Consider the following 18,110-nt stretch of genomic DNA (forward strand, 5'->3'; position numbering starts at 1 on the left):
TTCTTCTTTTTCTTCTCCTCTCTTCGCTTCTTCTTCTTCTTTTCATCTTCTTCTCCTTATTCTCCTTCTTCTCCGTCTTCCTTTTCTCTTCATCTCCTTCTTCTTCTTCTCTCCTTCTTCTTCTTCTCTTGTTCTTCTTCTCCTCTTCTTCTTTTCTACTTATTTTTTTCCCCCACTTCTCTTATTCTTCTCTGCTTCATTTTCTTCTTTTTCTTCATTTTCTTCTCCTCTCTTTGCATCTGCTTCTTCATTTTCTTCTTTTTCTTCTCCTCTCTTCTTCTTCTTTTACTTCCTTTTTTTCTTCTCTTCTTCTCCTCTTCTTCTTCTTCGTTTTCTCTGTTCCTCCTCTTCATTTCTTCTTCTCTTGTTCATCTTCTTCATTTTCTTCTTCTACTTCTCTTATTCTTCTTCTCTGCTACTCCTCTCTTCGCATCTTCTTCTTCATTTTCTTCTTTTTCTTCTCCTCTCTTCGCTTCTTCTTCTTCGTTTCTTCTTCTTCTCCTTATTTTCCTCCTCCTTCCTTTTCTCTTCATCTTCTTCTTTTTCTCTTCTTCTTCTTTTACTTCCTTTTTTTCTCCTCTTCTTCTCCTCTTCTTCTTCTTCATTTTCCCTGTTCCTCCTCTTCATTTCTTCTTCTCTTCTTCATTTTATTTCGTTCTTCTAGTCGAGAAAGCTATTTAGTGGCTAATCTCATTTGATCTCATTTTTAGGTGACCTGAAACGAGTCGAAGTTGTTTTGAAGAGGAGGAGCATGATTCTCCGAGCTTCTTGGTAACCGCATCTCCATTTTCATATTTTTGTTGATGGAGTCCTCTCTTTCGCTCAATACGCAGGGGTCATGGCCATGAGAGCCATTAAATGAATTCTTCTTGATGTTTTATTAAAGATGAGCAACGGCGCGGAGCGCAGAGGTCCCGTCGCTGTAGGGATGGAATGCTTTGCCCGCCGGAGGAGGAGGAGGAGAAGACGGAGAGGGAGAGGGAGAGGAGAAGGAGAGGGAGAGGGAGTGGAGAAGGAGAATAAGAAGGAGAGGGAGAGGGAGAGGGTGATTGAGAGGGAGAGGGAGAGGGTGAAGGAGAAGGAGAAGGAAAAAGGGGAGTAGTTTTAAACTTTAATACTATCATTTAATAATGCTTAATAAAATTGCTTAAAAAACAGCGAATTAAATATGATTTAATTATTTTTAACTGAGAATTAATTATTTAATAGTGTTATCACATAAATTATGAATTAAATATTAATAATGTTTAATATTCCTTAAAAAAATAAAAAGTTAAATATTTAGTAATGTTTAATACGAATTAAATATTTTAAAATGTAATACTATGATTTAATAATGCTTACTAAAATTGCTTAAAACAATAGAATAATTATGATTTAATAATGTTTAATTTATAGTTAACTATTTAATAATGTTTACCACATATTATGAATCAAATATTAAATAATGTTTAATATTTAAAACAAATATAGAATTAACGATTTAATAATGTTCAATATGAATTAAATATTTTAAAATTTAATACTATGATTTAATAATGCTTAATAAAATTGCTTAAAAAACAGCGAATTAAATATGATTCAATTATGTTTATTTTAGAATTAAATATTTAATAATGTTTACCACAAATATTATGAATTAACTATTAAATAATGTTTACCAATTTAAAAAATATAGAATTAAATATTCAATAAACTTTAACACTATGATTTAATAATGTTTAATTAAATTGCTTTAAAATAGCCACTTAAATATGATTTAATAATGTTTAATTTAAAATTAAATATTTTATAATGTTTAACACATATATTATGAATTATATATTAAATAATGTTGAATAACATCGCTTAAAAAAATTCAAAAATGTGCGAATTCGGTGCAGTGTGCAGTGCGTTTATGCGCACATAACCGCACCGCCCATGGCCATTTGTGCGTGCGGAAATTCGCACACCCGGTGCGAATTTCCGCACCGCACCGCATGCGCATGTCTGCTGGCCGTCTTCTCTCGATGAGCGAGGCGTTGACATGATCATATGATCTGATGAAAACAGGCCGCGGAGGGCGCGAGGGTGTCGGGAGCTGCAAGGATCATCGGTGTCGACTTGAACCCAGACAGATTCGAGCAAGGTGGGTCTCTTTCTATTACTTTCAAGAGAAGTAGTCAAGATTTCCGTTCGTCTGAAAGAAGCCGATGAGAGAGTTCAAAAGATTAGATGATGGTTTCAAACTCGGGCTCGTGTTTGTTTGTTCGTTCGTGTGCAGCCAAGAAGTTTGGAGTGACGGAGTTTGTGAACCCAAAGGACTAGGACAAACCCGTCCAAGAGGTTCGCCCTCTTCTTGCGGCTTCGTCAACTTTTAAAACCTTCAACCATGTAAACTAAATAAAATTTAGAGCGGGTGTGAACGTGATCGCCAGGTTATAGACGAGATGACGTAATTATTTCTCCGCATGACGAACTCCGCATGATCTCTGCATTCGAATGCATGCACGACGTAATTATTTCTCGCCAGATCTTGCCTTGTTTACTTGCGGGTTGGTAGATAGTGGCTGATTATGCGGTGTAAATAAACCAAGGCCGACGGCTGCGCAGGGCTGGGGAAAGGCCGTGTTGGCGGGAATTTTTGCGCAGGGCTGGAGACAGAGACATGGTTGTTCTGTTCTTTAGGTGCGAATTTGTGCGAATTTGTGCGAATTGTTCGTTCTGTTCGGTTTTCCGAACAAAACAAAAATGAATTCGAACAGAACATCAAACAGACCCGTGTTCTGTTCTTTTGTTCGCTTTTTGTGAATTTTAGTCTAATTTTGTGCGAATTTGTGCGAATGTGTGAATTTTGTTCGTTTTTGAAAAATAAAAACAGAACAAAGAACAAGGGACTGTGCGGTTCTTTTGTGCGAATTTTGTGTTTGTTTCAAACAAACAGAACAGAACAACCATGTCTAGGTGGGAGTGCCTCCCAAGGGCGCCGTCTTCCAGACGCTGCCCATCAACTTCTTGTGAGAGAGGACGCTGACGGGCACCTTCTACGGCAACTACAAACCGCACACTGATAACCCTGGCGTCGTGGAGCAGTATCTCAACAACTCGTTTTCATCGTGTTTCCCCCCCCGCCCCCCCACACCCCTTTAATGTGAGCCATTTCCCATCAAACCATATGGGAAAAAGGCTCTGATTGAATAATTTTTGTAATGAAACTTTCTCTTCTGTCCAGGAGCTGAAGCTGGGCAAATTCGTCACCCACGAGGTACCCTTCTCAGAGATCAACAAAGCCTTCGATCTGATGTTCAAGGGAGAATAGAAGGCCTTTGCTGAGTTCTTTTCGCCGTTTGTATACGCTATTTATTTGAATGCTTCAGTATTTTGATCTCTTTTCGGCAATTAATGACTTCAAATATTACACGTGGCGAATGGCTGCCGCGTGGATATAGATCAGGGACGTGGACGGGACGGTTTTTCGTCCTGGGACGAAAAAATTGTCCCGTCCCAGGTCTCCGGACGGAGACCTCGTTTGGGGACCACCAAACGAGACGGTTTTCGTCCCGTGGGACGAAAAAATCGTCCATCCGGAGGTCTCCGGGCGAAACACTGCCGGATTCACATCGAACAGTTAAGATGTTGCCCCGTCGTCTTGTTAGTACACCTATTATAATATATAAAAATATAAAATGTGTTTTTTCGTCCCGGGAGGACTGGACGGGACGAAACATCGTCCAGAGATTATTGGACAGGACGGATTTTATGTCGGTGGACGAAAAACCGTCCCGTCCTTCGTCCCTGACCTTATGTCGGCCGTAGGACAGGACGAAATTCGTCCCCTCCCGTCCTTCGTCCACGTCCGGGACGATCCGGATCTATACGCGTGGAAACTGACGGAAAATATGAAATAGAAAGTCAACGAATCAAGCCTAAATAAGGCATTTTTGAGGATTTTGTTGATGGGGTTTACAGCAGCAACCAGAAAATGAATATTTCCTAGAATGATAATACATTGTTGAAACTTGGATAACACCGTGAACTAGTTAAGATACCCATTTAAAAGGTCTAAAAAAGCTGAACATAAAGAACTTAAACTTAATTGAGAATAAAGTGGGATTTGAGAGGCCAAAGGTTTTGATAGAATTTCCGAGAAACTTTTCGAATTCTATGCCTGTCTTTGTTTCGTTCGTTAATATTTCATCCATGAAGTTCATCGTCTTTTCAAACATGTGGTCCCCTTAATACCACAAAGAATGTCAGCAATTGGATTCGAATACATAACCACAGTTGAATGAATCAACCTATTTGGTTCCATCTTTGATTGAGCTCTTAAAACATATAGATCATGACAACTGCACAATCGAGAAACCAATACAAAATCAATGATATCAAAATAATAGTCATCACAAGAAAGGCCAAAACTCAGTCTTATTTAAGAACTGTTCAGACCACTCACAAAATCAAAGCTCTAGGTTGTTCTACCGACAGGACTGAGTTGATGGATTGGCGCCACCTTCAACCCTCTCCTGAGGAGCCATCGGATAAGCTGAACAAGTTAGGGCTCCAAGATTATAAAGCATTTTATTGCGTATGAAAATCAACGGCCTTTTGCTTGGAGTTTTGGTTCAAATTATTCAAGGATCCAAATTATTCAAGAATCCATATATTTTGAAAGTAATAAGAATTATTTGAGTCATAGGTGTGTTTGAGTTATAGGTGTATTTAAAAAATACACCTATAATTATTGGCTCTCTTTAGGGGAAAAAATCAACGGCCTTTTGCTTGGAGTTTTTGTTCAAATTATTCAAGGATCCATATTTTTTGAAAGTAATAAGAATTATTTTGAAATATTGTCTGAGAAAGATTGAAACTTCAAGAATCAAGCACCCACAAACCGACACAAACACCCCAATCGTAAAATCCATTCAAGTAGAAAAAATCCAGATGAAATCGCTCCGAGAAATTATACACTCGCAACCAATCTGAAGAAATATTTAACAGCAGACACTTGGAAAAATACAGAAACTTCAAGAATCAAGCACCCCAAACTCCCCAAATCGTAAAATTCATTCAATTAAAGAGAAATCCCATGACGAAAACAGCTCCGAATCTTACTCTTCCCCAATCCCCAAACCAATCCGAATCAGAATACCACACGGAATTGAGGCGCATCGCTGCCGGCGGCCGGAAGAATCTCCCAGCGGCACGGTTCGAGCTCCTCCGACACAGGGCAGTAACCCGCGAGCGTGACTCGATCTCCCGACGCCGCCGCTGAGCCGAACTCGAACACCGTCACCTCCGACGGCCGTCGAACCACCTCCTCCGCCCCGTTCATTCCCTGCGTCTCCGCGCCCGCGCTCTTCGCCGCCGGCGGCGCCGCCGTAGCTCCGTCGCTGCTCGCCGCCGGTCGCTCCTTCCTCCACCAGGAGAGCAAGCCCATCGCCGAGAAGCAGTAGTAGGGTTTCGAGGATGAGGAAGATGAAGGTAGAGCCAGCCCTCGTGAATTTATAATACTATTTATTAAAATTCAAGTAGGGACACTGTTTTAGCAAAAAAACTAAACCTATACCTGAAGTTCTGTCCAGTCTCGGTCTCCGACTCCGTCTCCGTCTCGGTATTGGTCTTCGTCTCTGTCTCCGTGTTGGTCTCTGTCTCCGTCTCCGTCTCCATCTCCGTCTCTGTCTCAGTGTCCGTCTCTGTCTCGATCTCGGTCTCGGTCTCCATCTCTGTCTCCGTCTCGGTGTCAGTGTCTGTCTCGGTCTCCGTCTCCGACTCCGTCTCGATGTCGGTGTCGGTCTCTGTCCCCGTTTCCGTCTCGGTGTCAGTCTCGGTTTCCATTTCCGTCTCCGTCTCCGTCTTCATCTCGGTGTCAGTGTCGGTCTCCGTCTGCGTCTCCATCTCTATCTCAGTGTTGGTCTCGGTCTGGCCTGGTTGGCTAGTCTATATGAGAGTCAATTTTAATCTTACAAAATTAGTTTAAAGTCAAAATATGAAAATATGATGTTTCCATTTATAGGTATTCTGCAGAAAGTAGTCTCCCTTTCTCTGCCTCCATTGAAAGCCCATCGCCGAGAAGCAATGGGATTTGGAGGATGAATATTCTGATGGGCTATTAATGTTATGGTGTAATTTGAAAGCAATTAAAAGTAGGCATGACATGTCTGGTCTCTGTCCCCCGGTTGTAGCAAAAGCCTAAACCTAGACCTGAAGTTTGGCCTGGTCTTGATCTTAGTCCGGTCAGGTTGACTAATCAATGTCAGCCTTAAAAATAATATTAATAATTTTTTTTTAAAAAATAAGTCAAGATTAGAAAATATGGTGTTTCCATTTATTGGCGTTCTACTGAAAGTCGTTTCCGTTTTCCAAACTAGCTCGCCTTCGCTCCACTTGGTCATCTCACCTCATCTCATAAGACTTCATCTGTGTCATCCGGTGCCAAGTAGTGTTCAATAATGAGAGAGTGAGAGAGAGTGACTGTGAAAGGGATATAATGAGATAGTGAAAGAGTGAGAGACTTAAAGGGGAGAGAATGGGAGAATGAGAGAGTGAGAGACATAATGAGAGAGTGAGAGAGTTACAGGTGGAGAGAATGAGAGAGGGAGAGAGTTACAGGTGGAGAGAATGAGAGAGTGAGAGAGATAATGAGAGATTGAGAGAATTAGAGGGGGAGAGAATGATAGAGATAATGAGAGAGTGAGAGAGTTAGAGGGGAAGAGAATGAGAGAATGATAGAGATAATGAGAGAGGGAGAGTGTGAGGAATAGAGAGGGAGAGAGGGAGAGAGGGAGAGAGGGAGAGAGGGAGAGAGGGAGAGAAGGAAAGTGAGAGGTGATAATCAGAGGGAGAATGTGAGAAATAGAGAGGGCGAGGAGGAAAGTGAGAGGGTGATAAAGAGAGAGTGAGGGAGTGAGAAGGGGATACTGAGATAGTGAGAGAATGAGATAGAGAGAGAATATGAGAGAGATAGGAAGAGAGAGAGAGTGAGAGAGAGAAAAAGAGAGAGAGAGAAAAAGAGAGTGCAAGACAGAAATATTACGAATGGGAGAGAGGGAGAGAGTAAGATGTTGAGAGGGAGGGAGTGAGAGAAGGAAAGAGGGCAAGAGAGTGCAAGAGGGAGAGGGAAAAGAGTGAGAGGTTGAGACTGAGAGGGAGAGTATGTGAGAGGGAGGGACTGTGAGAAGGAGAGAGGGATAGAGTGATAATGAGTGAGAGAGTGGGAGAGTGAGAGGGTGAGGCTAAAAGCGTGCAAGATGGAGAGAGTGCGAGAGGGAGAGGGGGAAAGAGTGAGAGGACGAGAATTAGAGGGAGAGAATGCGAGTGGGAGAGAGGGAGAGGGAGTGGGCAAGACTGAGAGGGAGAGAGGGAGAGGGAGTAGGCAAGACTGAGAGGGAGATAGTGCAAGAGTTAGAGACAATGAGACTGAGAGAGGGGGAGTAAGCAGGGGAGAAAGAGAGAGTACGAGAGGGAGAGAGTGAAAGAGGGGGGGTGAGAGAGAGTGGGGAACATGGTGAAAGTGAGATAGAGGAAGAGAGTGCTAAAGGGAGAGAGGAAGAGGGAATAGATTGAGAGAGGGAGAGGAGGAGAGAGTGAGAGGGGAAAAGATTGGGAGAGGAGAGGAGCAGAGAGTGAGAGAGGGAGAGTGAGAGGGTGACACGGAGAGAGTGTGAGTGGGAAAGAGAGAGAGTGAGAGTGTGAGAGAACGAGAGAGGGACAGGAAGAGGGGGGGATGAGAGAGTGCGAGAGGGAGAGAGTTAATATAATATATTATATATTTTATCGATATGAACGCCTTTGCTTCGGTTAAACGTGCGAAATGAAACCAAACCAAATGTTCGGTTACCCCTAAAAAGGTAACTGGTGGTCCACTTCGGTCCGGTCTGACTGAACTTCAGTAAGACTGCGTCCTTCCCTAATTAAAATGTACATTTGTTAGTTTCTTTAATAAGTTCTAAGCACTCATATGATCATAGGTAATATTTATATACAAGTTTATTTATCAGATAAATATATTCATAAAATGTCTTTGATGCAAATGCATGTCTGAAAACATTTTCAGGTTTTTGGAAAAGTTTTTTAAAAATTATGAGTTCATACTTGGGGTGTTACTGATAATACAATATATGATTTATATGTGATATATTTAAAGGTTATTTCATGTGATCACGTTACAAACATAAATTTCATATCTATTTATCTTGAATTATTTTAATGCACGAATGTCTATTTTATGTTTTAGATTTTTAAAAATCATATTCAAGAAACTTTAACCGAGACACAGTTGACATTTCTCCAAGTATCTTATTCTCTCTTTTTTGCCTTTTGATTTATATGTTTCACACAAAGATTGTTCAGAAAGAATATATATTTATATAACGGAAGATGTATTTATCACTCTAGGTAAACATCATTTATAGCAATAGGTAAAGTTATGACATAAGTTATTACCAGATTGGTGTAAGATGTATTTATCACTCTAGGTAAGGAAGAGCTGTTTTTATTCTAAAGGAAGATGGATGTTGTCACCTGTCTGTGTTGTTGCCACAATTTTTATATTATTTGGCTTCACTCTGTGTATTTGATCAGAAATAATAAATATATATTCACTCAAAGATAGCTCATCAAGAAAACAAAAAAATCATATAATAAGCTCTATCATATTTATGCACGTCACGTAATGTTATTTTTTACACCAATCTGGTAATATTATGTAAATAAATTTCTACAAATGACTTTGGAATTCCAACAAGCAAACATAATGTAAAACATTAATTCACATAATAAATACTACAAAAATCACAGGTAGTCTAGTCATTCACATTATTTGATATGGTCCTATTAAAAAAAATCTGTGTTAGCCACTATATAAGTACATTTATGGTGATTCAAAAATAAGTACTTTGATTTTTCATTTTCTTACTAGAAAAAAATATTACTTTTAAAAGTTTATGAATACCAGAGGAGACTACATCTACATATTTTATAAATTCAGACTCTTAGGATTGTTTTCTATGATTGTTTTACCTCGTATGAGCACCAAAAAACACCAATCTATGTGAATTTTATACTCTATGTCACCCAATTTTAAGTCTTTTTCACTGTAAACATATAAAACTCAACATCTGAATATCTGAATGATTCTGAATCAAATGCTTCTTTCGGTATTTAATATATTGACAGATTTATACAACTATTTATTTTGATGGATTTCTAACCAAAATATATTTATGTATGCATGATAATTTTCTAAATTTTTCCCCTGTGATTTCCTTTATCAATACATTAATATAATTATATATTTATTTTTTCTTTTTATTCACCTGATTAATGTATCTGTCTCTCTCTGTTTATTTTTTATTTAGAATCTCGAGCATTCAACTTGATTCTATGAATATCCATTGATAAAGCATAAGTCAAACTTTGAAACTTAGACACTATTATTTAAAGTCTATGCTTGATGCAACTCAGTTGAATATAATGATATCTAAGCAATTTTAACTGTATGATTCAAATTTTTTGACCGTATTATACTTTGGGGGAGAATAAAATCAAGTAAAAATAATTAATAAAATTTAATTAAAATTATAATTTTTTCGGCTCTCTCAATTTTTAAGGTACTACTACATTTTTGATTTTAAATAAATGGCTATATTTTTCAATCTTATTACTACTGCAGGAGTCCTGCTGATGTTTGCACCTTTTTTCGTACTCAATAGAATACCTCATTTTTTTGTGGATTAAGCTTTGAAATATGTTTACTGCTTCATAAAGTTCCCAAGGTATGATTCAGGAGTGATGAATCAATGTTATGTTGATAAACATGCACCACAATATTATAACACAAAGTACATGGAAATATACTAGCAGTTTATGCTGTTCCATTAAATATGATCTCCATTATTAGAAAAAATATTAGTTATAAATATCTTTAAAAATGCAAGGGATACCCTCCCTTTTATCCATCTAGAAACTCCTTAATATTGGAATAAATCTCAAAAGTGCCTTTGTATGATTAATGATAACGCTGCACAAATAGGAAGTCATGTTTTCGTCTATTGAGATTTAATAATGCCTTTCATGGAGTTTAATGAGAATTAAAAATGTATTCATGATTAATAATCAATAAGATGAATATCATAAGATGCAATAAAATAAAGTAATTTATGAATGGATCAGTGTTATCAGTACCAGAATGCTGATTGGCGCCATTTGTACAAAAATCTTTGGCCCCAGAATGCTTCACTTGTATCTCTTTAAAATAAGACCCATGTAGCGAACAAAACTCATACCGTATCCATTCACTTAAACTATTTTCTTCAAAAAAATAAAATATGTTGATCTGCCAAGGCATGTATATGTTATCAATTAAAATCAAAGCCCTCCTATTTGCAAATTTAATTTAGTCATATTTCCTGAGGTGTTCCAGTGGTATTTCTATTTGAAAAAAAAGAAAGAAAATTTCAAGAGAAACCAACCAAAATATAAATAATGGTCCATTGAGGCAGGGCCATTGAAAGGTTAACTCACTACCAGACACTAAGGTCCATCAGTCTATGATTTGATTTGGTGAAGGAGGCAACTGCAATGCTAGAAATCAATTAGCATGAGTTATTTACTCAAGTCCCCATTATTTCTATCACTGGAGATGAGGGTGGTGAAATGACATACATGGTTAATAGAGCCAGTTTTATGGCTTCTATTGATTTGTAGGTACTGGCAGAAGCCCTGCCACATGACCCATCTCCACAGCCAAGTCATAGAAATCTTCCAGCTTCTCATGCTTGAATTTGAAGCCTTCCTTTCTAAGCTTTCCAGTAGAGAACCGCACCCTCGGCCTCTCAGGCACATCGGATAGGCTGTGTGAGGCATGAATAAAAAAAAGAGAGCAATCTCATTAATTATATTATCAATAGATAGATAGGTAGATATCTAGATATATAGATGAACATATGGATGAATGTAGTTTTAGATAGAGAGGGATATAGAAGTGAGAGGGTGAGTATCCATCTCCTAGGATGTGACAGTGAAGTTGGATATGGAGGATGTGATACCTTTCAAATATCACTAAATTTATGTAGTTTTGAAGGGAGGACACTACAGCAAAAGAGAATTGCAACATGTTGGATAAACTGATTACATGGGTGCAGATATGACAGCCAAGGACACAAAGATAGACTGACAGATGGATAGTGTGTGTGTGTGTGTGTGTGTGTGTGTGAGAGAGAGAGAGAGAGAGAGAGAGAGAGAGAGAGAGAGAGAGAGAGAGAGAGAGAGAGAGAGAGAGAGAGAGAGAGAGAGAGAGAGAGAGAGAGAGAGAGAGAGAGAGAGAGAGAGAGAGAGAGAGAGAGGCAAGTGATTGTCAATGACAGAAAGCAGGAACGGGTTTAAAGATTTTATCCCATAGTGCAATCTTTCAAGAGGGCAGGGTTTGGGATTTAAAATCAAGGTCTGACCTTGTGGTGATTTTGTGTTGAGGGTATCTAGACGAGAGGAAAGCAGACAAAGCCCACAAGCCGGAGTCAACTGCACTGACTATGTAGCGCCCTTTAGCGGCCGGCGCCTCTGCAAGGAAGAGCTGAGCTCGGCAAACGTCCTCTAAATGGACGACCGAGATTGACCCGGAGACTTTTTCCATGATCTTAATCGCCAACGTTGGTAGCTCTTCTCCTGATCAAAGTGATGAACATGTTAACGGTATACGCGAGTGGAAGAGAGAGAGATGAAGATAATGATAGATAGAAATGCTGATGGCAGAACAATATGGGGAGATCGATGAGTGAGTAGAGGTGGGTTCATAGTAGATTGTAGATGAGAAAAAACAGAGCAGAAAGGGAAATGCAGAGTAGATAGTAGAGAGAGAGATAGAGAGAGAAATAGAGAGATAGAGAGAGAGAGAGAGAAAGAAAGAGAGAGACAGACGTTGATGGTTAGAAAAATGGGGAGAGGTAGACGCAGGGGGAGAGGGAAGTCTAGACAGCCAAACAGATGAGAAAATAAATGCTTAGTACAGAGGGGGATAGATATAGAGATAAAGATATATATATATATATATCCCAAACCCATGATCAAATGTTCTCTCCGAGATGGTAAAACTTAATCCTCTCTCTCTCTCTCTCTCTCTCTCTATATATATATATATATATATATATATCGAGAGATCGAGAGATCGAGAGTGAGAGAGAGAGAGAGAGAGAGAGAGAGAGAGAGAGAGAGAGAGAGACGTTGATGGTTAGAAAAATGCGGGCAGATAGATGCAGGGCGAGAGGGAAGTCTAGACAGCCAAACAGATCAGAAAATAAATGCGTAGTACAGAGAGAGATGGAGCTAGAGATAAATATAGATAGATAGATCGAGAGATAAAGTGAGAGCGAGCGATCGAGAGAGAGAGGGAGAGAGAGAGAGGGAGAGAGAGAGAGAGAGAGAGAGAGAGAGAGAGAGAGAGAGAGAGAGAGAGAGAGAGAGAGAGAGAGAGAGAGAGAGAGAGAGAGAGAGAGAGAGAGAGAGAGAGAGAGAGAGAGAGAGAGAGAGAGAGAGAGAGAGAGAGAGAGAGAGAGAGAGAGAGAGAGAGAGAGAGGATTAGGTTTTACCCTCTCGGAGAGAACATTTGATGATGGGTTTGGTATAAAAAGATTACGAGATGGAAAGAATGGTAGAAAATGATCAGGACAAAAAAGGTTTTTAAATAGCTGAAGAGAGCAAATAGGAAAGAAATAGATTGAGAAGGAGAGAGAGAGAGGGAGGAAGAGAGAGAGAGGGAGGGAGACAGAAAGACAGAGAGAGAAAGAGAGAAGAGAGAGAGAGGGAGACAGAAACACAGAGAGAGAAAGAGAGGAGAGAGAGAGACAGACAGAAAGACAGAGAGAGAAAGAGAGGAGGAGAGAGAGAGACAGACAGAGAGGGAGAGAGAGAAAAGGAGAGGGTGAGAGAGAGACAGACAGAAAGACAGAGAGAGAAAGAGAGAAGAAGAGAGAAGAAGAAAGAGAGACTGACAGAGAGGGAGAGAGAGAAAAGGAGAGCGTGAGAGAGAGACAGACAGAGAGAAAAAGAGGAGAGGAAGAGAGAGACCAAGTGAGACAGTGAGAAAGAGAAAAGAAGGAGAGAGACACAGATAGAGAGAAAGAGAGATGGAGAGGGAGAGAGAGACAGAGCGAGAGAGAGGGATTGAGAGAGGTGGAGATGCTGCCATCACCTGGATTTGATAATGCAATGGACATTATTTGTAGCGATGTGAGAGAAAACTGTTTCAAACCGACCTATATCGAAATGCCTTGACGTTTGCAGATTAGTAAATGAAGTAAAGTGAGTGAGAGAGAGAGAGATTAGGAAGTGAGAGGGTTAGAGAGAGAAATGCAAAGATGGAAGATCACCTGTGATCAAAGCCAGAGCCAGCTTGATGCTGAAAGGGGTTTCTTGGGTGAGGGAAGGGCCAATGATTAGAGTGGGGTTGACCGCGACGAGGTCGAGGTTATTGTCTGCTGCAAACTGCCATGCAGCTTTCTCAGCCAACGTTTTTGCCGCCAGGTACCCCTTCATCCACAGTTAATAGTTTTGTGCCGAAGAAACATAGACATAGTTAGTAGTTTGTAGAGATAGGGAGAGGGGGAGAGAGAGAGAGAGGGTGATAACTCGTAGAAGAGAAAGAAAATAAGAAGAGAGATAAAGAAGAGATGTGAACAAAATCTCAAAATAAGAGAGAGAGAGGGATAACAAAATTTAACGAAGAGAGAGAGAGAAAGGATGACAAAATTTAAAGGAGAGAGAGAAAGGATAACAAAATTTAAAGAGGAGGGGAAATGGATAAGAAAATTTAAAGAGACAGAGAGAGAAAGATATTACAAAATTTAATGAAGAGAGCGAAATAGAGAGAAAGGGTCCAAGGGATAACAAAATTTAGAGAGACAGAGAGAGAAAGGGATAACAAAATTTAAAGAGAGAGAGAGAATGGGATAACAAAGTTTAGAGAAGAGGAAGAGAGATAGAGAGAGGAAAAGAGAGATGAGACAGAGAGATGGTGATAATTTAAGGAGAGGATAAGAAGAGAGAGAAAGAAGCGATGACAGAAACATTTAAAGAAGAGAGAGAAAGGGAAAACAAAATTCAAAGAAGAGAGATAGAGAGGGAGAGAGATAGAGAGATAGAGAGAGAGGGAGAAAGATAGAGAGAGATCGAGAGAGAGGAAGACGATATAGAGAGATCGCGAGAGAGGGAGAAAGATAGAGAGAGATCGAGAGAGAGGAAGACGATATAGAGAGATCGCGAGAGAGGGAGAAAGATAGAGAGAGATCGAGAGAGAGGAAGACGATATAGAGAGATCGCGAGAGAGGGAGAAAGATAGAGAGAGATCGAGAGAGAGGAAGACGATATAGAGAGATCGCGAGAGAGGGAGAAAGATAGAGAGAGATAGAGAGAGAGGAAGAGAGATAGAGATCGAGAGAGATGGAAAGAGATAGAGAGAGAGGGAGAGAGATAGAGATAGGGGGAGAGAGATAGAAAGAGAGTGTGTGTTCTGTTGCGACGAGCCGTACCCATGTTAGTGGCTCGTTGGCATACAGAAAGGAATAAGAAAATTTAAAGAAGCGAGAGAGAGAGATAGAGAAATAGATGGAAGTAGAAAAAGAGAGAAAGAGAGAGAGATATTGAGAGATTGAGAGAGATAGAGAAATAGATGCAACTATAAAAAGAGAGAAAGAGAGAGCTATTGCGAGAAAGAGATAGAGAGATAGATGTAAGTATAAAAAGAGAGAAACAGAGAGCTATTGCGAGAGAGAGAGATGGAGAGGAAAGAGAGAGCTATGGCGAGAGAGAGATAGAGAGGAAAGAGAGATCTATTGCGAGAGAGAGATAGAGAGGAAAGAGAGATCTATTGCGAGAGAGAGATAGAGAGGTAGATGTAAGTATAAAAAGAGAGAAAGAGAGAGCTATTGCGAGAGAGATAGAAAGGTAGATGTAAGTATAAATGGAGAGAAAGAGAGGGCTATTGCGAGAGGGAGAGATAAAGAGATAGATGTGAATATAAAAAGAGAGAAAGAGAGAGCTATTGCAAGAGAGAGATAGAAAGGTAGATGTAAATATAAAAAAGAGAGAAAGAGAGAGCTTTTTCGAGAGAGATATAGAAGTAAATATAAAAAGAGAGAAAGAGAGAGCCATTGAGAGAGAGAGAGAGATAAAGATATAGATGTGAATATAAAAAGAGAGAAAGAGAGAGAGAGAGATAGATGTAAATATAAAAAGAGAGAAAGAGAGAGCTATTGCGAGAGAGAGATAGAAAGGTAGATGCAAATATAAAAAGAGAGAAAGAGAGAGATATTACGAGAGAGAGAGAGAGAGAGATAGATGTAAATATAAAAAGAGAGAAAGAGAGAGCTATTGCGAGAGAGAGACAGAAAGGTAGATGCAAATATAAAAAGAGAGAAAGAGAGAGCTATTACGAGAGAGAGATAGAGAGGTAGATGCAAATATAAAAAGAGAGAAAGAGAGAGCTATTGCGAGAGAGAGATAGAGAGGTAGATGCAAATATGAAAGGAGAGAAAGAGAGAGCTATTGCGAGAGAGAGATAGAGAGATAGATGTAAATATAAAAAGAGAGAAAGAGAGAGCTATTGCTACGAGGCATATACCCATGTTGGCGGCTTATTGGCATAAAGAAACTCGACGTCCGTCCATGAGCCCTCGTCCAAGACCAGGCCCGGCCCTTCCAACCTATTCGCCGATACCGCCGCGGCAGACGAGGTCAGCACCACCCTCGCCGTCTTCGCCCTCGCGCAGGACCTCAACACGTTCAACGTCCCTTCTACTGCCGGCTTGATTAGCTCATTCTGATAATAAAAAAAACCATACTCTCCAACTTAGCAAAAAATTAACTCCTGGGGAGTAGGTTGGTTTGTAAGGATGATAGTGGGTTTGAACTTAATCTGTCTTCAGTTCCCATCTCAGAATGGAAAACGGCAGTGGAAAATATAGTTTTTGGCATTAAATGTTGTGATTTTTTTGGTCCTGAAATTTGCCCACTTGAGGGGAATTTATGTACTGTACCTACCCTGACCTGGATAATGAGAGAATATTTGGAGTTATCATTAGATTGCTGAAGGATGACAATGGATCAATGATGATGACTGGTGATGACGACAGTGATGATGATGGTGAGGGGGATGGTGATGATGATGAAATTGACATACTTGACTCAAACATATTTGAGATGACACCTACCCTGACTTGGATAATGGGAGAAGATTTTGAAATTATCATTAGATTGCTGAAGGATGGCAATGGATCAATGATGATGACTGGTCATGGTAATGGTGATAGTGATGGTGACAGTGATGGCAATGGTGATGATGATGAAATTGTCATACTCGACTCAAACATATTTGAGATGACGATGACGGGTATATGGACTTGGAGGTCGAATCACGTCATGGTTCCACAAAAACTATTTCTGTCAGGTAGTGGACTAACCTCTGGATCCTTATCGTCAAAGGCAACAGGGCTCGCAACGAGGAAGGCATAATCACATCCCAATATTGCCTCATCAAAACTGCCCTCAACGCCGAGATCTGCATTGAATATCTTCAACTCTCCCAAGCTCTTCAATGCTAACAAATGAGCCACTTTATTCTCCTTGGCTGTAGGAATAAAAGAAGGAAATTAACTGTTATCATAAGACTTGTGGACGGATGACAAACGGAACGGGACAGGATCAAATCTGTCATCCGTCCTGACCTCAAAACTGAAACTGAACAAAAATCCTTAGTGGATCCGGTTCTGTCCTTCGTGGATCCGAAATGGAACAACAAGCCCTGTAACAGATGACTGAACAGAACTGTTTCGTCTGTCCACAAGCTTAGAGATAAAACTCACGGTTGAAGGACTAATGTCATCCGTCCTGTTCTCCGTAACAAAAGCCTTCGTGCCGTTGGTTGACGAGGACTTACTTCAAATTGAAGACCATCCTCCATCCGCTCCGACGGAAACATAATAAAACTGCAGACTCTGTGACGGATGACTGACCAAAATGTCATTCCCTTGTCCTTCTCTGAGTCACAGAGACAAGGTTCGGAGACTGACGATGACAACAATCAAATCTATCATCGCTCCTCCGAGGATTAGACAGCATGACTGACAACGGACTGGGCTCCGTTCTTTCCCATCCGTCATCCGTCCACGATAAAAGAAAAACAAAATGCCATTGGCTACGACGAAAACAGAACAAAACTGCAAACTCTGTGACGGATAACGGACCAAAATGCCATTTCCTCGTCCGTCCCCAATGTTGGGAGACTGACGATGACAACAATCAAATCTATCATCACTCCGAGGATTAGACAGCATGACTGAGAACTGACTGGGCTCTATTCTTTCCCGTCCGTCATCCCTCCGCGATAAAAGAAAAACAAAATGCCTTTCTCTACCATGGAAACAGAGCAAAACTGCAGACTCTGCGTTGGATGACGGACCAAAATGCCATTTCCTCGTCCTTCTCCGATGTTCGGAGACTGACGATGACAACAATCAAATCTATCATCACCCCTCCGAGGATTAGACAGCATGACAGAGGACGGACAGGGCTCCGTTCTTTCTTCAGTGCGTCATCCGTCCACGATAAAAGAAAAACAAGAACGTAGATCACGCTAACTTGTGTTGCGGACGGTGGCGTTGACGGTGTAACCACACTGCAGAAGAAGCTTCACCAGCGCAGTGGCCAGGAACCCGTTTGCGCCGGTGACGCAGGCAGTCTTCTTCCTCTCGCCGGACGTTATCGTCATCGTCATCGCCTTCTTCAACGGCGACGAACTCTCTGCAGAGGAAATCCATCGCTCGGTAGGAATAAATAGCTGAACTTGCAGCGCTGTAGAGGCCGGTGGGCACGTTGTGACAAAGGGCTGAACCTACCCATGAGTCAGAGAGGAAGAAGGTTAGCTCACCGGGTGCATTCATGGCGAGGATGATACTGGGTTGGTAGAAACCAACGTGATGGGTCTTCTGATTTTCTGGCTAAAAAAAATAATGATTTTTGTTGCAATCGCGAGGTAAACTGTGTTTGACCCAATAAATTTACTGGCTTAAAGCTTTCCTTTCTTTGTTCCTAACAGATGTAACCAAAATCACAAAACAGAAAATAACGAGACCACCAACCTGACA

At 40.4% G+C, this 18,110-nt stretch overlaps 2 protein-coding genes and 1 long non-coding RNA gene across 5 annotated transcripts in view; 1 reads left to right on the forward strand and 2 right to left on the reverse strand.

The window, feature by feature from the left end:
• Positions 1-1,152, forward strand: part of LOC144707749 (uncharacterized) — a 5,794-nt gene extending 4,642 nt beyond the window's left edge. Inside the window, exons 3-4 of the long non-coding RNA XR_013582535.1 lie at positions 711-771; positions 887-1,152. This is a non-coding gene — a long non-coding RNA (uncharacterized LOC144707749). The remainder of the gene's footprint in view (positions 1-710; positions 772-886) is intronic.
• A 3,020-nt stretch (positions 1,153-4,172) lies between these two features.
• On the reverse strand, positions 4,173-5,471 carry LOC144707893 (allyl alcohol dehydrogenase-like protein). Of its 3 annotated transcripts, XR_013582576.1 has the most exons (3): positions 5,092-5,471; positions 4,433-4,502; positions 4,173-4,328 (listed from the first exon to the last, which is right to left on the reverse strand). XR_013582576.1 is itself a non-coding variant. In XM_078581148.1 (2 exons), exon 1 carries the CDS (start codon positions 5,414-5,416, stop codon positions 5,120-5,122), a length of 297 nt encoding a protein of 98 aa, XP_078437274.1. In that variant the 5' UTR covers positions 5,417-5,471; the 3' UTR covers positions 4,342-4,502; positions 5,092-5,119. The 3 variants fall into 3 exon arrangements, 2 of the variants coding, with proteins under 2 accessions (XP_078437274.1, XP_078437275.1); XM_078581148.1 differs by lacking the exon at positions 4,173-4,328 and having other exon boundaries at positions 4,342-4,502; XM_078581149.1 differs by lacking the exon at positions 4,173-4,328 and having other exon boundaries at positions 4,342-4,522.
• Positions 5,472-10,530: 5,059 nt separating this feature from the next.
• Positions 10,531-17,779, reverse strand: BAN (NAD(P)-binding Rossmann-fold superfamily protein). Its single transcript, XM_078581166.1, has 6 exons — positions 17,605-17,779; positions 16,428-16,594; positions 15,590-15,787; positions 13,341-13,500; positions 11,427-11,640; positions 10,531-10,829 (listed from the first exon to the last, which is right to left on the reverse strand). Exons 1-6 carry the CDS (start codon positions 17,738-17,740, stop codon positions 10,670-10,672), a joined length of 1,035 nt encoding a protein of 344 aa, XP_078437292.1. The 5' UTR covers positions 17,741-17,779; the 3' UTR covers positions 10,531-10,669.
• Positions 17,780-18,110: the final 331 nt, after the last annotated feature.

This window comes from Wolffia australiana, chromosome 9, assembly GCF_029677425.1.
Source record: "Wolffia australiana isolate 7733 chromosome 9, ASM2967742v1".
Lineage (NCBI taxonomy): Eukaryota > Viridiplantae > Streptophyta > Magnoliopsida > Alismatales > Araceae > Wolffia > Wolffia australiana.

What these genes read in the sequence shown, in the direction of transcription:
- BAN (XM_078581166.1), bottom strand. Translation starts at nt 17,740, where the DNA reads ATGACGATGACGATAACGTCCGGCGAGAGGAAGAAGACTGCCTGCGTC. An exon ending in CGCCACCGTCCGCAACACAA is followed by an intron (nt 16,595 to 17,604) that starts GTTAGCGTGATC and finishes TTATTCCTACAG; the next exon opens with CCAAGGAGAATAAAGTGGCT. An exon ending in CAACACAAAATCACCACAAG is followed by an intron (nt 10,830 to 11,426) that starts GTCAGACCTTGA and finishes TGCCTCACACAG; the next exon opens with CCTATCCGATGTGCCTGAGA.
- LOC144707893 (XM_078581148.1), bottom strand. Translation starts at nt 5,416, where the DNA reads ATGGGCTTGCTCTCCTGGTGGAGGAAGGAGCGACCGGCGGCGAGCAGC.